This window comes from Eleginops maclovinus, chromosome 16, assembly GCF_036324505.1.
Source record: "Eleginops maclovinus isolate JMC-PN-2008 ecotype Puerto Natales chromosome 16, JC_Emac_rtc_rv5, whole genome shotgun sequence".
Taxonomy (NCBI): domain Eukaryota; kingdom Metazoa; phylum Chordata; class Actinopteri; order Perciformes; family Eleginopidae; genus Eleginops; species Eleginops maclovinus.
The window spans coordinates 6,762,089-6,783,613 of record NC_086364.1 but is presented as its reverse complement, the minus strand read 5'-3'; the positions used below and the strand labels follow the sequence as shown (position 1 = coordinate 6,783,613).

At 39.6% G+C, this 21,525-nt stretch overlaps 1 protein-coding gene across 1 annotated transcript in view; it reads right to left on the bottom strand.

Moving 5' to 3' along the window:
• gas7a (growth arrest-specific 7a) overlaps nucleotides 1-17,276 on the bottom strand; it is a 39,123-nt gene extending 21,847 nt beyond the window's left edge. The window contains exons 1-5 of the mRNA XM_063904813.1: nucleotides 17,116-17,276; nucleotides 9,957-10,080; nucleotides 6,122-6,199; nucleotides 3,594-3,679; nucleotides 1,466-1,528 (exon numbers count right to left, since the gene is read on the bottom strand). Of these exons, the coding sequence (XP_063760883.1) occupies nucleotides 1,466-1,528; nucleotides 3,594-3,679; nucleotides 6,122-6,199; nucleotides 9,957-10,080; nucleotides 17,116-17,118 (354 nt within the window). The 5' untranslated portion in view covers nucleotides 17,119-17,276. The remainder of the gene's footprint in view (nucleotides 1-1,465; nucleotides 1,529-3,593; nucleotides 3,680-6,121; nucleotides 6,200-9,956; nucleotides 10,081-17,115) is intronic.
• Nucleotides 17,277-21,525: the final 4,249 nt, after the last annotated feature.

The following is a 21,525-nucleotide window of genomic DNA, read 5'->3' as shown; positions in this document are numbered from 1 at the left end:
GCATTTCCCCAAAAATAAAAATGTACCTAAAAATGAGTTTAATGCCAATTCTCTAGATTACACTTATGTATTTATTCAAAAGCACTTGACTCCTGGAACAAAATACGTACCTTAAAATGGGTTCACTTTTACCTTTTAGATATTTAAAAAGAAAATGTCTCCAAACCTGTAACTGTAATTAATGTACATGTTAATTATCATAATTGAGCTATCAAAAGATCTATCCATTCTGAGTGTTTGTATAAACTTTTACTGAATTAACTTAAAAAATCTACATTAAATGCAGATAGGTATTTCCCATAACTGAATTTTCATTTTGAATCAAATTATTTTACCCAATTGGACATTTTCAATGGCTTTTATTGTTTAATAATGGCCTCTCTATCTGTAAGTATCCCTTTGTGTTTTCCTTTCATTGATCTCTCTAGAATGAATAAAAGGTTGAATTCAATAACCCTAACTACAACTCGACCCATTTAGAGTCAACAAGGCAAAAAGGCTTTACAAAGAGAAGAGATACATTCTTTCAAACAGTACATCTTCAGTCCCACACCCAGTATTTTCCATTTCAACACCCATTAATCAGTGCTATTGCTTTTGTCACCATGGAAACTGGACTTGCTGCATCTCATGCAGGTCTGCTGGGCTTTTCACAATAGCCAGACTGACGGCTCCCGTGGCTGCAGCAGGTCAGTGAGCCCAGCAAGTGCAAAAATCAGACTCTGCGAGACACAAAACCAGCTCTTGTCTGCCTGTCCTCCCCCCACCACCACCACACGGCCCCCTCCTACAGATTACATAACTAACAGCTTCTATATGTGCATTGTAAGACACTGTATGCCGCGTAAAGAGCCCATTTCTATATTCTGTCATAAGCCTCAAGTACAGATGAGCCCAAATACTACTACAAGCTAAAGGGGACTTCCTCATACTCTAGGGCACAAAGTGTTCACTTCTCAAACGCTGCTGTTTGACCTGTGCTGCCCTGCACGTTACATGTGGAGCCCTTTGAGGGGAGAACAAGGGGGAAAATCACACTGAGAAACAGTGACAAACATGCTCAGAGACCGAGATCTTGAACTTAGTCTAAAAATACCAACAGCTATCTGTTGATCAGCCTCATTTAATATTCAGTAAAGATTGTAAACACATTACAGGGTCTTGAGAGCATTAATTAATCACTGACAGGCAATAAATCAATATTATGGATCGAGGCCAGTCAGTCAGCGAGACAGAAATGAGTACAAGACTCCTGGGCAGCTTCTTAATTCAGACTAATGTGGTAGCCAATATGCAGGGAGTCCTGTGTTACTCCACAAGAACCCATAATGCATTATGATGTGAGCATGGACAGGATGTCAACAGATGATAGTAGGAAAGATGAACTTATTTCTGGAGATTGAGAGACAGCAGAGGAGGAAGAAGAAGAAAAAGAAGAAGAGTTAAGTTATTCCTGGGTACTTACCGTGATCTTGGTCTCCTTGACCTCCCTGATCTGTCTCCTGGCCGGTGAAACGGAGCCGGGGGGCTGCGGGGCGAGACAGGAGGGATCATCAAAACTCTCCTCAGTGTCAAAGCTGGCTTCCATCATCCTCCCTCTCACCTCCTGCTGCTTCTCTATGCTGGGAAAGCCTCACCGCTCTCTCCTCTCTCTTTCTCTTTCCCTCCACGCACCGAGGCTGCCTTCAGTCTCACAAGCTACAGAGTGAGTGGAGAGGAGTCGTGTTGCAAGAGGTGGGGGGAGGGGAGGGGAGAAGAGAGGAGGTGTAGTGCTGGGAAGGTAGCGTAAGGGGCTGAGGAGGGGGATTCTGCGGCCGCTGTGGGAGCGTGACGAAGTCTAGCCTCCGGTTAAGCTGCTGTCACAAGAGTTTTAAGGGTTGAAGGCTGCAAAGGAGATAGAAATTGCCTGCGAGGGGGTCTCTGCTTCCCCTCCATCCTCACCCTGCCTCACCTAAACCCCTCACCCACCATGTCCATGCAGAGAGAGAGAAAAGAGCACTGATCCAGCTCATGGATGTAAATGCTGGAGCGTAAAAGGCGAGGATGTGGAGAAAAGAAGAAATAGTAAGAAGAGGAGGAAGAGAGAGAGGAGGGGGTTCATTTACACAATCCCTGCTTCACCTCCTTCCCCCGGGAGGCATGAGAGTGTGGGAGGGGGCGGCAGAAGTGATGGAGGTGGAGGCGTGGTGGGGGTTGGTTTGATGGAAATGGTTGAATGATCATATTTAAATGACTGATTACGATTGGGAGGGAAACTGGTGTAGGAGGAGAAGGAGAAAGAGATCAGCAGGGGAAACAAGCAGCCAATCAGACGCAGGCTCTCTGATTGTGTGTTCATGTGTTGGGAGACATGTGTGTTTAGAATCGCAGGGTTGTAAGAGTGTGCTGAGGAGGCAAATTCAGAGACAACATAATGCACAACATTTGACATATGTGTATATTAATGTATGTGTTCTGAATGCATGTTCACAGTACGTGTGTGCGTGCAAGGCGGCGGCATCTCTCTAATATGTCAACGCTTCACCCGAGGCATCAAACACAAGCAGCCTGCGGAGCGGCTTCGACGGCACACGTGATCACTGCTTCTCTCACACCTTCTCATCCACCTGCTTTAACAACCGTCACATTCACGAACGGGCACATGAACCACGTTCTCACCTTTGCTGAACAAAACATGGCGGCGGCCATCAGCTCTGACCAACACTATCCAAGTCCAGGTTTCCCGATCCGCGGCCCCGGTGCTCCCAACAGTTTTGGCAGGCCCCCTTTCCAAAACTGACAAACTATTGACAGGCGAGTCCAAATCTCAGCCGCCCATATGGCACCGACTGTCCGTCCATCTACACTCTCCTGTGTGATCATGACACGGTATGCCCTCATATGACTCGTAATTAGTCACGTGTGTTGGCATATAATCGGCGTTGGCCCGGGTCCACCGGAGCTGCCGGAGCTGCTCTGCTGATAACAGATTGTGAACTGAAACCGTTCCCACATGGGAGAAAGCAAGTGTCGATTTTCTCTTTTTGCACTCAAGCCGCTCAGGAAAAGGACAATAGAGAAAAGCAGCAAGACTTCAAATTTAAGGAGCTTGGATTTAGGGATGGGCAATTAGATGAAAATATTGGCTGTAGATGAATGGAATCCATTGCTGGTTGCATTCTTTGAGCACTATGGATTTGGGCTGGTATAGCGAGGGTTTTCCAGAGACAGCGGATGTTAGTGTAGCATGCTCAGGAAGATTTGCAAATGCTTGTGCAAATTGGGCTTAGAATCTTTTACCTGCACCACATGTTTGCAACAACCACAACTTGCTTTGTTTAAATCCTTCAGCACGAAACCTGAATTGAATGACTAGATTATCAGATCATGTAGCTAATTCATTTTCTTGTAATATACAAATCAAAGCACCTGACATAACGGATGAGTTTGAAGACACAAAGAAGACACAAGACGGTCTTCTCAAGACAAGCAACACTATCAGTAAATTCAGCAAATCCAGATGAATTAAAATGCACATAAGGAGGAAGTGGGGGTGTAGGGATGGATCAATGAAACGAAGACATTGGGTTTTGCAGACAATTCACACCGCATACCTGTTTGCTCATGGTGGGTCTCCTCAAAGCAACATCAGTGGCCTCTGTGTGCAGACTGCTCTTTGAACTGCTGTGGCATCCGTTGGCTGAGGATAAAAGAAATTACAAACAAATATTATTGATCAAAGTGAATCTTGCTTTTGTAAAATAACTTCTCATAATTGAGCAGATGGGAAGAGCTGGACCGTTTCAGAGGCAATTAAATTGAAAAGGTCAGATTTTTACTGAGATCTTGAAATGTGACATCTTAATGCTGGTTTGTTCCTTGCACAACACATATTGACTATTTAATGCAGCTTATGTTATCTTTGTGGCAATTTAAGGGTTAGATGGACATTTGGTGAATCTTGTTTTTCACTACATTTTTTCTTATTTCAGGCTTTCTTCCCACACCAATGTATTTACATATTGTAGGCATGTCATTAAGGAACCACGCTCCAGGGTTTAACGTCTCTGTAGCAACACCAACATCCCTGGTTTCATGCTTTAGGCCCTTAATGGTTCTTCATCGTCTGTGATTCATGAGCTGTCTGCTCGCTGCATATCAACTCGTCCCATCTCCAGCTGAAGGTAAACACGTGAGGCCGACAGAGTGTGACCCCCTAGGCCACATCTTAAATCCACGGACGCTGATCAAAGTAGAAAAACCAGGCCAACTAAAAGTAACATTCATGGGCATTAAGAAACGAACGACGTTCGTTGACCTCGGTTAATGACCAGCAAAAATCCACAGGTCCCTGGCACATGCGACTGACAAGAACAACAGTAAGTCAAATTCACACAAAAGCGAGGAGAAACAGATATTATGTTACCCCGCGAGGGCTTTATAATGCTTTATAATGAAAATGGAGAAATACTCAGTGGTTTCAGACATGCTTTTAGCCCAATCATAAAAATAACAGATCACTCAACATCTGTGTAAATATGCAAATTCAGTTTTCCCCCCAGAGACATAGATGAGACATAGATGAGATGAGAAGATTGATGTTTCTCATGTGCATCTTTTAAAGGGGTTCCTATTATGCTAATGTTCCAGTTCATATTTGTATGTCTCTACTGTGACATGTCTCCATGCTTTAATGTTCAAAAAGCTCTTAATTTTTCCCATACTGCAGCATCTCTTTTCACCCTCAGTCTGAAACCAGAACCCAGTCTGCTCTGATTGGTTAGCTGGCCGGCTCTGTTGTGATTGGTCAACTGCTTAGTGACGTCCCGCCCCTTAGCATGTCACGTTCAATTGGTTGGAGAACACACGTTTATAATACTTCCTTTGTTTGTTCAGCAGGTCAGTCTCCATACATTAACAACACTTTTTGACTTTGGAAGTGTCATTGCAATCTTCGAAGGTGAAAAGCTAATGTTACGGCTAAACACAAACTACATGACTTTACACTGTAGCATGGCTGCACATCACCACGCTAAGCTAAAGGAAGACCTGTGTCGTTGTGATGATGTTTTGTACTTTATTCAGTCACTTGTTAGCAAGCTCCTTAGAAGCTTTGGACATTTACTGGTAGGTAATAAAAACAAAAATAAAATCTCTAAACTTGTCAACCAAAGACCATATTTCAGGCATATCAGTGGTAAAATGCTAACTGATTTCTGGGTTTTATGACTCATTACTGCACTAATCTATTCCCCAAAAGAGTTTTTTAAAGGGCGACCACTTCTTAAAATATAAAGACAGAGCAAACATTGAAGCTTCAAGTGTTAAAAAAAAGACTCTTTTGGATCTATGCATACTTGTACATATGTTGCCACACGCCAATATACACGTGATGCTTTGGCTAGTGTTCAGAGATTTAGATGCTGCCAGACTATTTAGCTCTTTCCACCAGTTTCCTTTCCAGAGGTGAGAGGAGACCTGGCCTTAATTAGATGTCTCTCCCTCTCTTAGGAGGATCGCACTTGTCTGGTTGAATGCTGACAACCTCCCCCTGCAGCAGACTCGTTTTCCTTCTAAGTGTGTTTGGGCCACATGCCAGCAGAAAGAAGAAAACCATCTGCTATCTGCTAAGATGCTGTTAGTGAGGATGCTGGCAGCGCTGAAACATAATAAGCCAGTCATTAGTAACATTTCCTCCAGTGAGGTTCTTGATAATGTGGGACGCAGCGGAGAAATGTATTACAAGGGATTTGTAAAAAAGCTTTTGGGAAAATGTGTCTAAGTCTCTTGGAAATCACACAGTGACTAATTCTAATGTGTCAGTTTCACTGCTCAGCTGAAGGAATCTGGTTTTTAGGATAATAAACAAATTACTACTGATGATGACTGGATGCCAAAGGCTTCATGTGTCTGAGGAGTTGTGTTGAAAAAGAATAACCTGTGGCAAACATCTTAGTGAAAAGAGCAATTTGGCAATGAATACAGATATTACTAGCTCTCTATATTTGTCATTCCTTAACTTCCTTAACCTCTATTCTTTTAGTTTGCTGCTTCTTGTGCTGATGTCTTGTTTTGTATGTTAGTTCCCTTTAGAAACTGTGTTGAAAAGAGGATGGCTGAGAGAATAAAGGCCCAGATTTACCATATGGTGAGGAGCTCTGTCGTGCCAATGGTCTCTGTGGGACCTCAGCTGACAGGGAGGGACGTCGCCATGTTGTTTCTGGAACGATAAAAACAACAGGGAGATAACAGCTGAAAGAAAAAAAAGGTAGCACAGAACATCAGCTCCTTCAGAGCAAAATCTGCACATTAATATTGCTCTGCAGATAGAGGCAATTATGCCATCAGCTTTCATTGCAAAAGGCTTTTGGGCATGTGAATCTGGGTTTTGCCACACTTGAAGCACTATGGTGAAATGAGTTTGATCCAAGTATGCAAAGCCAAGTGATGTTGGTCTTTCCGATTTATTTTTCTTTAATCTCAGACATTTTCAGATTTTTGTAACACTTTAAAGTCTCAGTAAATAATTGTTTAAATTGTTTTCCTTTAATGCTTGTGTTTTTCTTTTGCTTGTTCCACTTTAATCTAAAAAACAACAAATAACGAATTTACAATTTTATCTGTGACTTTGTTTTCAGAATTTGAAGATGTGTATTTTATCTTTTACCTACAATGGCCCTTATACACCATCATCAAAATGACACTTAATTAAACTTATATATGATGTTTGAATATCCAGATTTCATTGGCCAAATTTGTGGAAGAAATGCTGATCACATTCATGTTCCTCAGGGGATAAAACTTCTCCAATTTGGACTTTTCTCTCTACTTTAGGATGTGAATGTTATTTACAACGCTTTTTTTCCATCTAACTGGCTGTTCATGCTCCAAAAGGAATACATATTTCTGATTTCAATGACAGCCACAATCACCCAAAAAACCCTTGTGCGAGGAACAGGCTTTTTTAATATCATTCAGTAAAAGCAAGGAACAAAAGTGTTTACCTGCTGTGCTGTCAACACAACGTTAAAATCAGGATACACTTCATTTCCTAGAAACATATAACAGATTCATGTATTACCTGCTGAATGATTTCCTGATTTATTTCTGAATCTCAGCTGTCTATCACACATAGTATTCAGGAATCATTCCACTTAGTAGAGCGGGAAGTCCTTTACGCTACAACAGCTGTGGCTGAATCGCTGTTACTCTGTGGTCCACAAGAGCAATCAAGCGAACTCAAGGAACCAAATGTCCAAATACAAAATGTGTGAGTGTGTGTGTGTGTGTGTGTGTGTGTGTGTGTGTGTGTGTGTGTGTGAATGTGTGTGTGTGTGTGTGTGTGTGTGTGTGTGTGTGTGTGTGTGTGTGTGTGTGTGTGTGTGTGTGTGTGTGTGTGTGTCCATGAGCTTTTACTATAGTGTATGTGCTTATAATACAGCAATGAGGAGCCATAAACTCTGAAATATAGATTTGAATAGCACTTTCTTTTGCTACATTTAAAAGCTTATTTCTTCAATTATAACAGTCTATTACAATTTATAATTTTGTTTTACACAGCTCTATTATACTTTGTGTTGTTATATTAAAGTATAAACGTCCACCTTGTATATCTCGTATACCCTATCGTATCCTATGTTAATGTCCAAATGTTGTTTTGCTCTAAATAAAAGATGTCCACATTAACACAAATAATCATTAGATAATCAAATATTATTTGTTAAATGAGAGAGAGCGAGAGATATTAGTGTTGTCAATCAATTAAAAGATGTTTAAAATACTGGTCATAACTTTTATTTTGAGGGGGATACAACTTTTGTTTTTTCAGTCGATGCAATTCACGTAGTTTCTGAGGAAGTTTGTGTCAAAGTTAAGAATGTGATTCATTTGCGGTTATTTGTTTTAAAGTAAAAGTTTCTAGCCAGCTTTAAAGCGTTAACGTTGACAGCCCTGATTTAGACGGAATTTAAGTGCTTACTCTGCGGCAATTAATCAAATATGCACAGTCACTTTGCCTTGTAATTTTAATTTGAATAGCTCTATGTTTTTTTATATCTTTAGTTCTATTCTTTTTTTCTCTTATTATAATTCTTTACTTTCTTTATTTATCTGATTCTAATCACCCTGCAATAACAACTCCATTTCCCATTTTTGCGGGCTCATCTTATCTTGTGGCTGATTGTAAATAGTTTGGTGTTAAATGCTTCCAAATTATAACAAATGTCTTCGTAAACAATCGTATTTTCTGACCTAGTTCCTACTTTGCAATTTCCTCTCTAAATCCCCACTCATATTTACAACACCAACGGGATTAAATGTAAGATTTGGACTGATCCTCATTTGTACTCCCACTCCAATAAAAGACAAACAAAACAACAAGCAGCTTTCTAATATACACACTGTTGGCATCTCTATGACACACTCAGTCTCAGTGGTAGCTTTCTGAAGCTCCGCCTTTACACCAAACAACAACAAACTGTAATAAAATAAAGAGTGGCTCCTGCAGCATATGGCTTCTGAATGTAAAAATAGCTTTTGTTTTTTTCCCTGCTGCTGAGTGTGTGTGTAATGTGATCCAAAATGCATCTCTGCCAGAGTTGTTGTTGATGCAGTCTTTCGTCAGTCCTGTGGGAGTCTGCCCTATCCCCCTGGTTTTATTCCCAAAGGAGGTTTAAACCACACACACTCCGGAGCAGATATTTGTGAAAGGTCGCCGGCCTCCCAGCCTCTGTATTAATGTAACTCTCGTTATGTAGCAGCATGTTGGAGCAAGACAACCATCCCTCTGACTCTAAACCCACAGATCTCACTGCTGAGATTCTGGCTGTGCAACACGTTTAAGATAATCAGATTAAAGCGGAGCAAATCTGCAGGTCCACATGAATGGACTGAGACTCGATGATGGGGAGGAATGATAATGAGTCTTCTCAGATCGCAGAGCGAACAGCTCAATGACATGATACGCAAATACCATTTAAAGAAGAACAGCAGAAACATTTTACTGCCCATTTCCTTTGTTTTGCTTTGCAGGGTAAACCTTCTATGCAATATCTTATACGAAATATTTAACATTATCTTTATTAACCTGTTTAATATGACGATGATGGCTGTGTTATGTTGAGTGCTATTGGTTGCAACTCCTGTATCTCATCTACATATTTCATGCAAAAAAGGCAGAAAATACAGTTTTTCAGCTGTTAAAATATGGACCTTTCCTGCTTTTTCTGATTTATTATTTATATAAATAAATCAACTCGGAATTTGAGGACCTGGAATAAACCATTTTCACAATTTGTATTTGTATTTTTTTTAGACCAAATTATTAATTGAGGAATTAATTTGCAGATTTATTGATAAGAGAATAATCATTATTTACAATTCCAGCGGATAATGATTGAAATGTCATCAGATTTGAAAGAATTTGGTCATAAAAGTAAACACATTAAGTGGACACATTAAATGTTGATCTTATGATGGTACTAGATGTAAAGTCGTCCTGATACATGTAAAAATGGTCACCAAAGTCAGTAGGATTCATCCTCTGGGAGCCATGAATGTCAGAAACAAACTTTCAGGGAAATAATTTTAATGGTTGAGATATATCTGTCCGGACTAACCAAAAGTGAGAGAGAATCGGATTATAAAACTTATTTTTCATTCCACTTTAATTCAGTCTGCAATAGAAAACAATGCATTTTGCACAATGTACAATACATTCGATTCTGATTGAAAACACTTTACATCAAATATTTTTCAAATATATGTCTCTAAAAAGAAAGTCCTGAGTCCCGCTTATTAGAGAGCTCAACCAACGATCATCTGTTTTATGATGATTTTGGACTCAGAAGATGACTGCAGTTGATTGATTACCGGACAACATTAACCATTATTACATCATCATCTCCATGCTCCAAAACAAACCTTCCTTACAACAATCCCAGCTGAGCTTGCTTCTTGTTGTCAAACGAGTCTCTCACCTTTACTGCAGCTGTTGACGTAGTACCGGAGTCCCTCTGGTGACGTGTAGCTCCTCCAACCGGGGGGAAGAGGCCTGATGTCAGTCTCCTCTCTTGGTGCAGCAGAGCTCATAACCGCCGGCTTCTGTTGAAAGCAAACAGTCATTTCACTACCACTTTAAATTCTATTACTTTATACTGCTGCAATGCTTATAGTATACTTACTGGAGCTATATACAGTGGGGCAAAAAAGTATTTAGTCAGCCACCAATTGTGCAAGTTCTCCCATTTAAAAAGATGAGAGAGGCCTGTAATTTTCATCATAGGTATACCTCAACTATGAGAGACAGAATGAGAAAAAAAATCCAGGAAATCACATTGTAGGATTTCTAATGAATTTATTTCAAATTATTGTGGAAAATAAGTATTTGGTCAATAACAAAAGTTCATCTCAATACTTTGGTATATACCCTTTGTTGGCAATGACAGAGGTCAAACGTTTTCTGTAAGTCTTCACAAGGTTTTCACACACTGTTGCTGGTATTTTGGCCCATTCCTCCATGCAGATCTCCTCTAAAGCACTGATGTTTTGGGGCTGTCGCTGGGCAACACGGACTTTCAACTCCCTCCAAAGATTTTCTATGGGGTTGAGATCTGGAGACTGGCTAGGCCACTCCAGGACCTTGAAATGCTTCTTACGAAGCCACTCCTTCGTTGCCCTGGCGGTGTGTTTGGGATCATTGTCATGCTGAAAGACCCAGCCACGCTTCATCTTCAGTGCCCTTGCTGATGGAAGGAGGTTTTCACTCAAAATCTCACGATACATGGCCCCATTCATTCTTTCCTTTACACGGATCAATCGTCCTGGTCCCTTTGCAGAAAAACAGCCCCAAAGCATGATGTTTCCACCCCCATGCTTCACAGTAGGTATGGTGTTCTTTGGATGCAACTCTGCATTCTTTCTCCTCCAAACACGACGAGTTGAGTTTTTACCAAAAACTTCTATTTTGGTTTCATCTGACCATATGACATTCTCCCAATCCTCTTCTGGATCATCCAAATGCCCTCTAGCAAACTTCAGACGGGCCTGGACATGTACTGGCTTAAGCAGGGGGACACGTCTGGAACTGCAGGATTTAAGTCCCTGGCGGCGTAGTGTGTTACTGATGGTAGCCTCTGTTACTTTGGTCCCAGCTCTCTGCAGGTCATTCACTAGGTCCCCCCGTGTGGTTCTGGGAGTTTTGCTCACCGTTCTTGTGATCATTTTGACCCCACGGGGTGAGATCTTGCGTGGAGCCCCAGATGGAGGGAGATTAGCAGTGGTCTCGTATGTCTTCCATTTTCTAATAATTGCTCCCACAGTTGATTTCTTCACACCAAGCTGCTTACCTATTGCAGATTCAGTTTTCCCAGCCTGGTGCTGGTCTACAATTTAGTCTCTGGTCTCCTTTGACAGCTCTTTGGTCTTGGCCATAGTGGAGTTTGGAGTATGACTGTTTGAGGTTGTGGACAGGTGTCTTTTATACTGATAACGAGTTGAAAAAGGTGCCATTAATACAGGTAACGAGTGGAGGATAGAGGAGCCTCTTAAAGAAGAAGTTACAGGTCTGTGAGAGCCAGAAATCTTTCTTGTTTGTAGGTGACCAAATACTTATTTTACCGAGGAATTTACCAATTAATTCTTTAAAAATCCTACAATGTGATTTTCTGGATTTTTTTTTCTCATTCTGTCTCTCATAGTTGAGGTATACATATGATAAAAATTACAGGCCTCTCTCATCTTTTTAAATGGGAGAACTTGCACAATTGGTGGCTGACTAAATACTTTTTTGCCCCACTGTATATATTGTGCTGCACTGGGCCCTAGTACTGTTTACAGCATGTATAGCCATCACAGTATATTTGGTAATGTATGTGCATAGTCCTCATTAAATGTATGTTTAATTCACATATATTATAGTATAAATTACATTGTACTTATTACTTTATGTTTCGGATTCAAATTTTTCTTACATTACTTTTTAAAATGAATTCATAAGAGCATTTTTGTCTTGCCAACAACTGCTTCACTGATTATGTATATAATATAATAAAATGACTGAAAGATAGTTTTTTCCTGGCCTTCCTGTAGAATATCATCATTGATCATTAAAGTGGACATATTATGCTAACTTTGAGCTTTATATTTATGTCTTGTTTCACTACTGGGACATGTCTCCACGCTTTAATGTTAAAAAGGCTCTTTATTTTTCTCATACCGCCTGTACTGCAGCACCTCTTTTCACCCTCTGTCTGAATTGGTTAGCTGGCCAGCTCTGTTGTGATTGGTCAACAGCTCAGAGATGCCCCGCCCCTTGGCATATTAACTACATTTTGTAGGAGCGCTAACCAATGCAAGGGCGAGGGTTACTTTGGGATTTTAGCCTTTACGGACCATTTAAATGCACAACAACACTATATGAAACACTACGGGAAAGGTAAAACCCCAAAAAGCATAATAAAAAAAATAAAATACCACCAAAGTGGCCCTGGGATGTATGCTGTTGTTTTGTGTTTTGTGTTCTGGATGAATTTCATTGTAAAACCTTCTAAATGAGGAGAATGTGTCCTACATTTTCATCCGGTTACTAAGTACTGATTAGCTGGAGGCTAGGAAGAACAATCTCTCCTAATCGAGTTGATACATCTTGAACATACAGTAAACGAAGTAGAGTATTTGCTGGATAATGTGGACATAACTATTGAGGACCCTAATGGCTATGAAAATGGATAGCTCAATTAATCCTGAGTAAGGGAACATTGAGACGAAAAGTCCATGATGTGATGCTGTTGCTTCATTAGATTTTATGCACTTCCTCAAGCTTAGCTACAGTCAGTGTAAATCTTATGGCAGCCTCTGCATTATGTAATGTTATTATCATCAAATCCCCGTTTAGTTTTTCAGCATTACTCTGAATAATGGTGTTTTTCATAAGGTGAAATACGAGCCACTAAATGGATAAATAATGATAAATGCTGCATCTTATCAGCAGTCCCCAGGACGGAGACTCACCGTATACTGGGCCAGAAATGAGTGCATTGTGCTTTACAATGAGAAAGCTGCTTTTAGTCTACAGAGATCGCTGGCTGGCTTGTTCATTTTCAGACGCAGCGGTCCGTAGCTCAGATCTGTCTGCTGAAGTTCAGCACGCAGCACTCCAATCAGACATCTGAAGGGAGGTGGGCGGATGGGTTTGGACAGATATATAAATGGGGAGATTATTAGCTGAATGATGAAGGAGTCATATCCTGTTCTATTGCTTGCATCGGCAATGGGGAGTAGTGGGTGGATAAAGCCGATTGATATGCAACATTAAAGGACTTTTCAATCTCCGCTCCTGATTTGAGTTTGCGGGTAGAGGTGCAGACAGCAGTGTTGCTGCAGTATTTTAGCTGCTGAGGGGAAGTTTGCTACACAGAAATGATGAGACATCCTCTCCTGACAGTAAACCCCATGAACAGGTAGCTGATCCATACACAGTGTAAGAAATTAAATGTATTTCACAGCTGTTGTTGCATTACATTGTTTATGTTAGGGCTTTTTCTTGTCAGACAGAACTCTCATGTTGACAATTGACACGTTTTCACCAAGCTAAATGGGGTTGGGGCATGTCTGCACCCTTCACATTTGTCTTTCATTCTTCATGGCAGACAAAGCGCTAAATTTGCCATACCAAGTAAGACATTTGGGTCACATCATCAGGGCTGATCTACGTGATGATGATGATGATGACGACGACGACGACGATGATGATGATGATGATGATGATGATGATGATGATGATGATGATGATGATGATGATATGCAGTGCCATTTATGCAAACTGTTCACACGAGCGAAATGCTGTCATGTCACGTTTACGTTTGACCAGATGATGTTAAAATAATAATGTTTTTCTGCTGGTCTCTTCTGTACTGTAAACAGTCCACTAGTGGTGCAGTAATACAGCAGTAAATCAAAAATTAAAAGCTTGAGGGGGCATATAATGATGTGTTTCAAATTCTGCTCACACTTCCGAGATGGACAATGCATTTTCAGTACAGGTACAGGTTTTGTCTAAACCGAGTAACAGGGGCGCTACAGCCTCTTACTGTCAGCGTGCACCCTGTAACCAAAATGCAGATCTTCCCAGTAAAATGTTAAAGTGATTCCAGAAAACTACATTTTTATTCATCAAAAACTGTATAATTACAACAACAAAAAATAAGAAAATTGCGTCAAATACAGTGTCAGAGGGCAGAGACAGCTCTGTTTTTATGGAGTTCTGAATAAATAGGGGATGGAAGTCCGGTGGGTCTGCGGGTGGACAAGTGGCAGGCAGCAGGCTGAAACTGAAACTGTGATTTCTGAATTAGTTTCTTTTACTCTCCTTTTTTTCTTACAGGAAGTAAAGGAACTATACCTTGGGATTCATTTGTTGTTTGAGGTGCAATATATGACTCAGCAGCTTTGAAACATGAAGTAACTATTATTTTCCCGCTTCGTTCTCATTTCATTAATTATTATTAACTTTATTCCTTAGTGTTATCCGACTTGAATGAATGATTCATTTCCATGATGTGCTTGACATGATCTACTGATTGTATGTCTTATTAATTAACTAATGAATTTGTCACATTTGCTATTATCAAGTTATTTTGTCATTGTTTTTGTTTTTGTTCATGTTTTTGCTCTTTGATAACGAATATCCAAAACTGTCATCTATCCTACATTATAACTGAATGATCGGATGGCTTAAAGGAAACTGTTATCATGAGATTTTACACGTCCTCTGGCCTGAAGCGCAGCTGAAGTGTATCTGAGCTTTAACAGAGGAAAAAAAGAAACATGGATCGGAAGATATCACTGCCAAATCCCACAATCATCTGGAGTCCTGCTCTCAATGCAACCCTGAAACCAGGATCTGCACTCCACTCATGTTAGCTCACTTCTCCCTGAACACAGGAAACTAAGAAGACAGGTTGTGTCAGGAAGGAGGACGCCTCACGCTGCTTTACTGATCTTATTCACAAGGAATGACAGGGGAAGAAAGGAAGCATTGAGCTCATTTCCTGCCAGGAAAATGAGATTAATGAACCTCAGCCCTCTTAAAATGGAGCTTATGTTTACATTTATGCTCCTTATTCACAGGGTTTTATAAACTCTAACAATTCCCAGAGGTCCAATTTACTTTAAAAGAAGAAAAATGTTGCATAAATGTTGTTCTGCAAATAGGCATCATGAAAGTGTTTCATTATCATAAATCTGCTCTGGAATTTGGACTGTATACTGTACTCTATCTTAAATGATCAGGAAGGGCTTCTGCGTGTATTTTTAGATACAACAAAAGCACAATTTTTCACATGGAATGTTTCTGTGTCCCGGGGCAGCTGCTGAGAGTCTCAAACAGTAGCAATTATAAGAAAACAAGAGGCACGGCTTGGAGAGAAATGTACAGTCACTCCAGACAGGATGCTGTGAAATAAAGCAGAGGGCAGGGAAACAGCAATGGGGCCTTTATTCACTCGGAGGCCGAAAGAGAATATAGCAGCTTATTACTCAGCCAGCTGGCAGATTGCCTTTTGTTTCTCCGAGGGACAGACAGCTTTAATAAGGATGTAAATGAAGAGAGACTCCAGTGAAGCTCAGAGATGTTACATTTTAAGAATAAGGGCTGACAAATGAAAGTGTACTGTTTATCTTGCAAAGTGCAAATTCTAGTAACTTGTATTCTCCTTTTAATGACATTTGATACAACTACTACACTACAGCTCATATTATACCAATAGTGAAACCACGTTTTTCCAGGGATGTCCTCCACTAAATCAATTCTTAGTGGACTTACACTACACAATTTGTAGACTATTCGATAGTTGATTTAATCAAAAGGTCTGTCCAATTATTTTTTTAGGAATCGTGCAAAAGCTCAACCCTAAATATTGTGTATAATGAAAACATAGGAAAAAAAATACTGTTCAACTGAAGAAATCTTCGTTCCTACCCTCAGGTCTTGAAGGATGGGTCATGACCGAAAGAACAAGATTACAAATACAAGCGGTGGAGGGTGGCTGGCATCTCTTCTAGGGACAAGCTAAGTAGTTCAGTCATAGGGAGGGATTCAGATTCGCTGCTCCTTCGAGTAGAGGAGGAGGGATTCTGGAAAGCAAGTCAGCCAGTTGAGGTGGTTCGAGCACCTGGTAAGGATGTCACCTGGTTGCTGTCCCAGGAAGGTGTTCAAGGCATGTCTAGAGATAGAGGAATTATATCTCCACGCTGGCCTGGGAGGGCCTTTGTAAAACCCAGTCAGAGTTGGTTGATTTGACCAAAGAAAGGGGAAATTTGGGGCTCTCCTCAAACTGCCTCCCCGCAATCCAACTCCAGATAAGCGGTGATAAATGAATGAAAGAATGAAGAAATCTAAGTCCACTAAGACCAAAGCAACCAATTAGTTGACTACTCGACTTAGATGGGGCAGCCTGAAAGTCCAGATATGTTGATTTTGAAGGTTTGTGGTGAACTGAAGAATAAGGCTTGCCATTATGTGTTGTATTACTTGAAGGTTCTCCTACATCTTAAATGAAAGTCTTTAAAAAGACAATTGTATGAGAAGTTGACTTTTTACGGATACATGCTTCTCCCAGGATAGGGACAAAGCTATAACCATATACTGATCTTATAGAATAGGATGCATTGCTGCAGATTAAACCAGCAATCAGGAGTTCATCTTATATAATAGTAAAACACTGAAAGGGAAAATATTTCCAGCACAATCAATACTTTTACCTCTTAGTAATTCAACAACAGTTTGCTTGTAATTGTTTTTCTTAGGTAAGGTTTTGAAAGCAGGACTAGTAGTGAAGCGTTTTTACTGTATGGTATTTTACTGGACTAGAGTTCACAGAAGGTCAGCCATAATTGTTTTAGATTCATATCTCATCGCACACCAGATCTATAACAGTTTTTCTTTTTTTCTGCATCAGATAACAGTTTTTTCTCTGACAAGCGTTCTTTACTGTAAAGAAGTTACTCTATGAAAATACAAAGTCTAACATTTAATATAACATTTATTTTTGAGTTCTGGCTATATTGTTATTCTTGATACAGATACAAGCCCCTGATTACTTTTAATAGCAATGAAAGGCAATTAAAATAAGGTCTTACCATGCTTCTATGCTGTTGTGCTGCAGTGAATGAGCCAACCCGTCACTGGAAATATGAATGAAAAGACAGAAAGCATTATTAGATGTCATTACTGTCCAATATGATCCCAAGCTTGCAGTGATGTGGCAGCTCAGAGGGAATGGAGACACACTGAATATCTTTCAAGCTCTCTTTTTCCACTTGTTAAAAAATAAAAAGGCCTGGCAGAGAGAGACATGCTTTGATTTGGATCATGACATTTTCTATGAGTCTTTGTTTGGCAGAAATGTCCAGTGCGTTTTCCTCTGTGTGAGAAACACAAAAGAGGACACTGTCAGACAGAGTTGTGGTGTACTGCGACACAACAAAGACTTTTCTGTCTTCACGACTTCTTCTCTTCTGTTAAATCTCATTGACTCTATATGCAGTGAGTGACAGTCTGTTAATGTTCAGTTAAACAGATGAGGTCTGTCTCTCAGGAGAATGAAACCATTTGTGATTGCACTGCCCGCCCTTTTTGGACCATAAGCTAGATTTTAGTGACAGGTTTATATTTCATTGTGCAGATGTGCACAACAACTGTTATCTACAATCTATAGCAATTTAAGTCAGATTAAAAAAAAGTTAATTAAAGATTTTTTTTTTCTTAGTGAGCCTCTAAAAGCACCACATTAAGGATACCAATCTAACCAAATGTGCTTAAAATGTGTATTTGTTACAATGTAGAAGTATAAAATAGAGAATAAATAAAACATTTGGCAATAAATATCACAATAAAACAAATATATATTTTGCAGCACCCAAATTTAAAAATGATCGATGAATAAATAACTGCTTTGAGTATTCCTTGGTACAACATCGTCACAATTATTTTCCATAAATTCCTACATTTGTTTAATAGTCGTATGAACTTCTAACTACAATATATGGTATCTACACAGTTATTTAATCCAAGATTAGTTTTAAATGTTCCTGGAGTCACAGGAAGCAACTCTATTTGTAATAATAAAAATAAACAAATTATTTAAAAAAGAAAACTGGAAGCAAAAGAAAAAGCATCTTCGCTAACCAGCTAGCAGCTAATTATTTTTGTACTGCAAAAAAGCTCGACCACAAAACTGACACTTGACATTGCAAGCCAAGCGAAATAAAGACAACAAACTAAAAATGATAAACAACAGGAAGTTATTTCATGAAATGCATTTATCTAGAGTTTGACTGTATTCATTTTTAAATTCCTTAGAAGCTCTACATCTAAAAGCACACTTTTGCGTAGCTTCTCGCCTATCATAAGTACCACATTGACAACATTTCCACATGTATTTTCTTATTTAAAAGTGTTGGTAGAACACTGCCTGGTCAAAGATGCTGGTATAGCCACATGCAAAATCTCATTACGTATTATAACATTTCTAGCGTTTACATAATAATATGCAAATGACAAACAACTATGGCATCTTTATGTCCCAAATGTTGATCTGCTGTCAAAGCCCGGATCTTTCAATAGTAAACATTTACTATATCGCCTCAACCAACTTTATCGACAACATACACTTTTACAATTCTCAAATCTTAGCGAAAAACTATATAATTCTGATTATTTCCCAGGCAGACGAGCATTACTGATGTAGCCAACATTAAGTCAGTATTAAAATAAATAATCTGTGAACAATAAATTTAACAGGCTCCATCCTGGGGCCTCTTCTCTTTAACATCTACATGGTACCACTGGCTTAGATTATGGAAAAAACCCCAAATAAGATACCATAGCTATGCAGATGACAAACACTTTTAGATAACCATTTCATCAGCAGACTATGGTCCAATAGAACAAATCAATGACTGGATGTGCCAGAATATTCTTCAGTTAATCAAAGATGAAACTGAGGTTATTGTTTTTGGAGCCAAAGAGGAACGAATAAAAGTCAGTGCTGAGCTTCAGTCGGCAATGTTCAAAACAACAGATAACGCCAGAAAGCTAGGTGTGGTCACAGACTCTAACCAGTATTTCAACCGTCACAATAAAGCAATTACTAAATCAGCCTACTATCAGCTTAAGAATACATATATCTAGAATTAAAGGACTAATGTCACAGTAGGATTTAGAAAACTTGGCCAGGCGTTTATCTTGAGCAGACTGGACTACTGTAATGGTGTCTTTACAGGTCTCACAAAAAAATCTATTAAAAAGCTGCGAATGATTCAGAACGCTGCTGCCCGAGTCCTCACTAACACTAAGTGGATCACATCATTCCTGTTCTGAAGTGTTCACACTGGCTTCCTGTCTGTCAAAGACTGTATTTGAAAATACTCATGCATGGTTTATAAAGCATTGAATGATTTGGGGCCAAATACATATTTCTGATCTCCTGCTACATTATGAACCATCCAGAACTCTCAGGTCTCCTGGGATGGGTCTGCTTTCGGTCCCCAGAGTCAGCACTACACATGGAGGAGCAGCGTTCAGTTATTATGCTCCAAATATCTTGAACAAACTCCCAGAAACCTGCAGGTCCTCTGCAACTCTTACTATTTTAAACCCTGCTGAAGACTTTTCTGCCTTGCCTTGTGTTGAAAGATGCTATATAAATAAACTTGCCTTGCCTAAAATATGACGGATTCTGTAATGTAGGTAACAACAGATAAAGATTACATGTTTATACTATTTATTTCTCACATTTCTATGCCTGGTTGTCTCAGTTTTCTTCGACCCAGAAAGAAAGGGGTTTGATCAATTAATTATCTTTCTCCTCCTCATTCTGTCACCGCTGCACAAAGCAGCTTTGTTCCAAATAAGAAAGGAACACAAAAAACTAGGTTATTTTTGTCACGCTGTCTTTTATTTATTTATTTTGCTCAAAATCAGTCGGTTGTCTCACTTGAAACCAAGAAAAGCTCAGAAACAAGATCTAAAATGAATTATATTAATAATTTCAAACCACTAAAAGGAGACAAGGGAAACAACCACATACAATATCTTTGAAAGATTTCATTCTCATACTTCACTCCATTCTACCTGCTCCATTTTCCTACAAAAGCCCCTGGGAGTGTCAAAATACAACAGAAGTACTATAATGTTATTAGTATTATACCCTACAGCCTCTAATAGACTTTCTGCTTTAATGCACTGTCAAGAGGAGGATTTTCAACATTCAACATCTATAGTAATCGATGAGGGTCATAGGTCATTCTTCTCTTGTGTATCAGGAAAATAGAATGCATAAAAAAATCAATTGTGTGTGTTTAAATGTTTGTGTTGCTGTTACCATTTAACAGTAATCAATAACTTTGCTTTATTGTTCTTTCAGATTTGACCAAATTAGCATTTTAGCATTGCAGTTTTTAGCCGACAGCAGCATTATTCTGGCTTTAAGGATGACAATGATGTAACACGAACACTTAAGCTGCATTCACATGATAAGCAATTTGCTCTTTTCTCACCACGAGATTGGGGGCAGTGAGAACATAGACTGTATGGGTGAAAACAGCTGGTTAACTTTAATTTCCAATATTACGTGTGGCTAGCTTGTATATAGCTGTGCAAATTTCAAGTGGCGTGAGATGCACATAGCAGGTAGCCAACACAACCTTTCGAAGAATAAAGAAATAAAAGAATCACAGACATGAATATTAATACACACATATCATAAGTACAAATAAACAAATACACAGTCATAGGCACTATCAGCCAGATAAATACCCTAGAGAATAAAAGTATGTTTTAAGCCTGGATTTGAAGCAGTCAATAGAGGGGGCTGATCTGATAGGGAGGGGGATGCAACACAAAAAAGCCCCAGTCGCCCCTGAGTTTACGTTTGGCGCGAGGGACAACCAGGAGTCCCAGGTTAGTCGACCTGAGGGGCCTCGAGCTAGAATACAGGATTAGGAGGTCTGCAACATATACAGTAGGGCCCTCCCCATTTAGGGCTTTATACACAAACAGGACAAGTTTGTAAAATCTGTTATACTTAGCACTTTCGTTGTTCTGTAGAGTGGCCTTAGAGAGAACTAAATAAAATGCAGTGTAACTTTTCTGTTGCCTTTAAGGTAATAAAAATCCTTTTAGTGATGTCCACACAAGATTAAGTTTAATGTGGTTTAAAAGGTTCCTTGGCGTTTCAGGATTTCTATAAGCATTTTTGAGGGGAAGGTAAAACGAGGTGATGCCTAACTTCAAAGAGACTCTCTGATGGAAAGATATATTTGCAGATGTGAAACTTAAAACCTGATGACACACGCCATGTTAAATTCCTGTCCCCGGCTCACCTTGCTGTGACATTTCTTCTACATAACCTCAGACAAAAGCTTCACTTGAAACGTTATCTGTGATTGGTTAACGCTGAAGATCACGGACAACCTCGGACACGAATAACAATGCACTTCTGTTTACTTTGGAGCGCCTCATTGTTAAAACAACTGTTTCCCACTCTG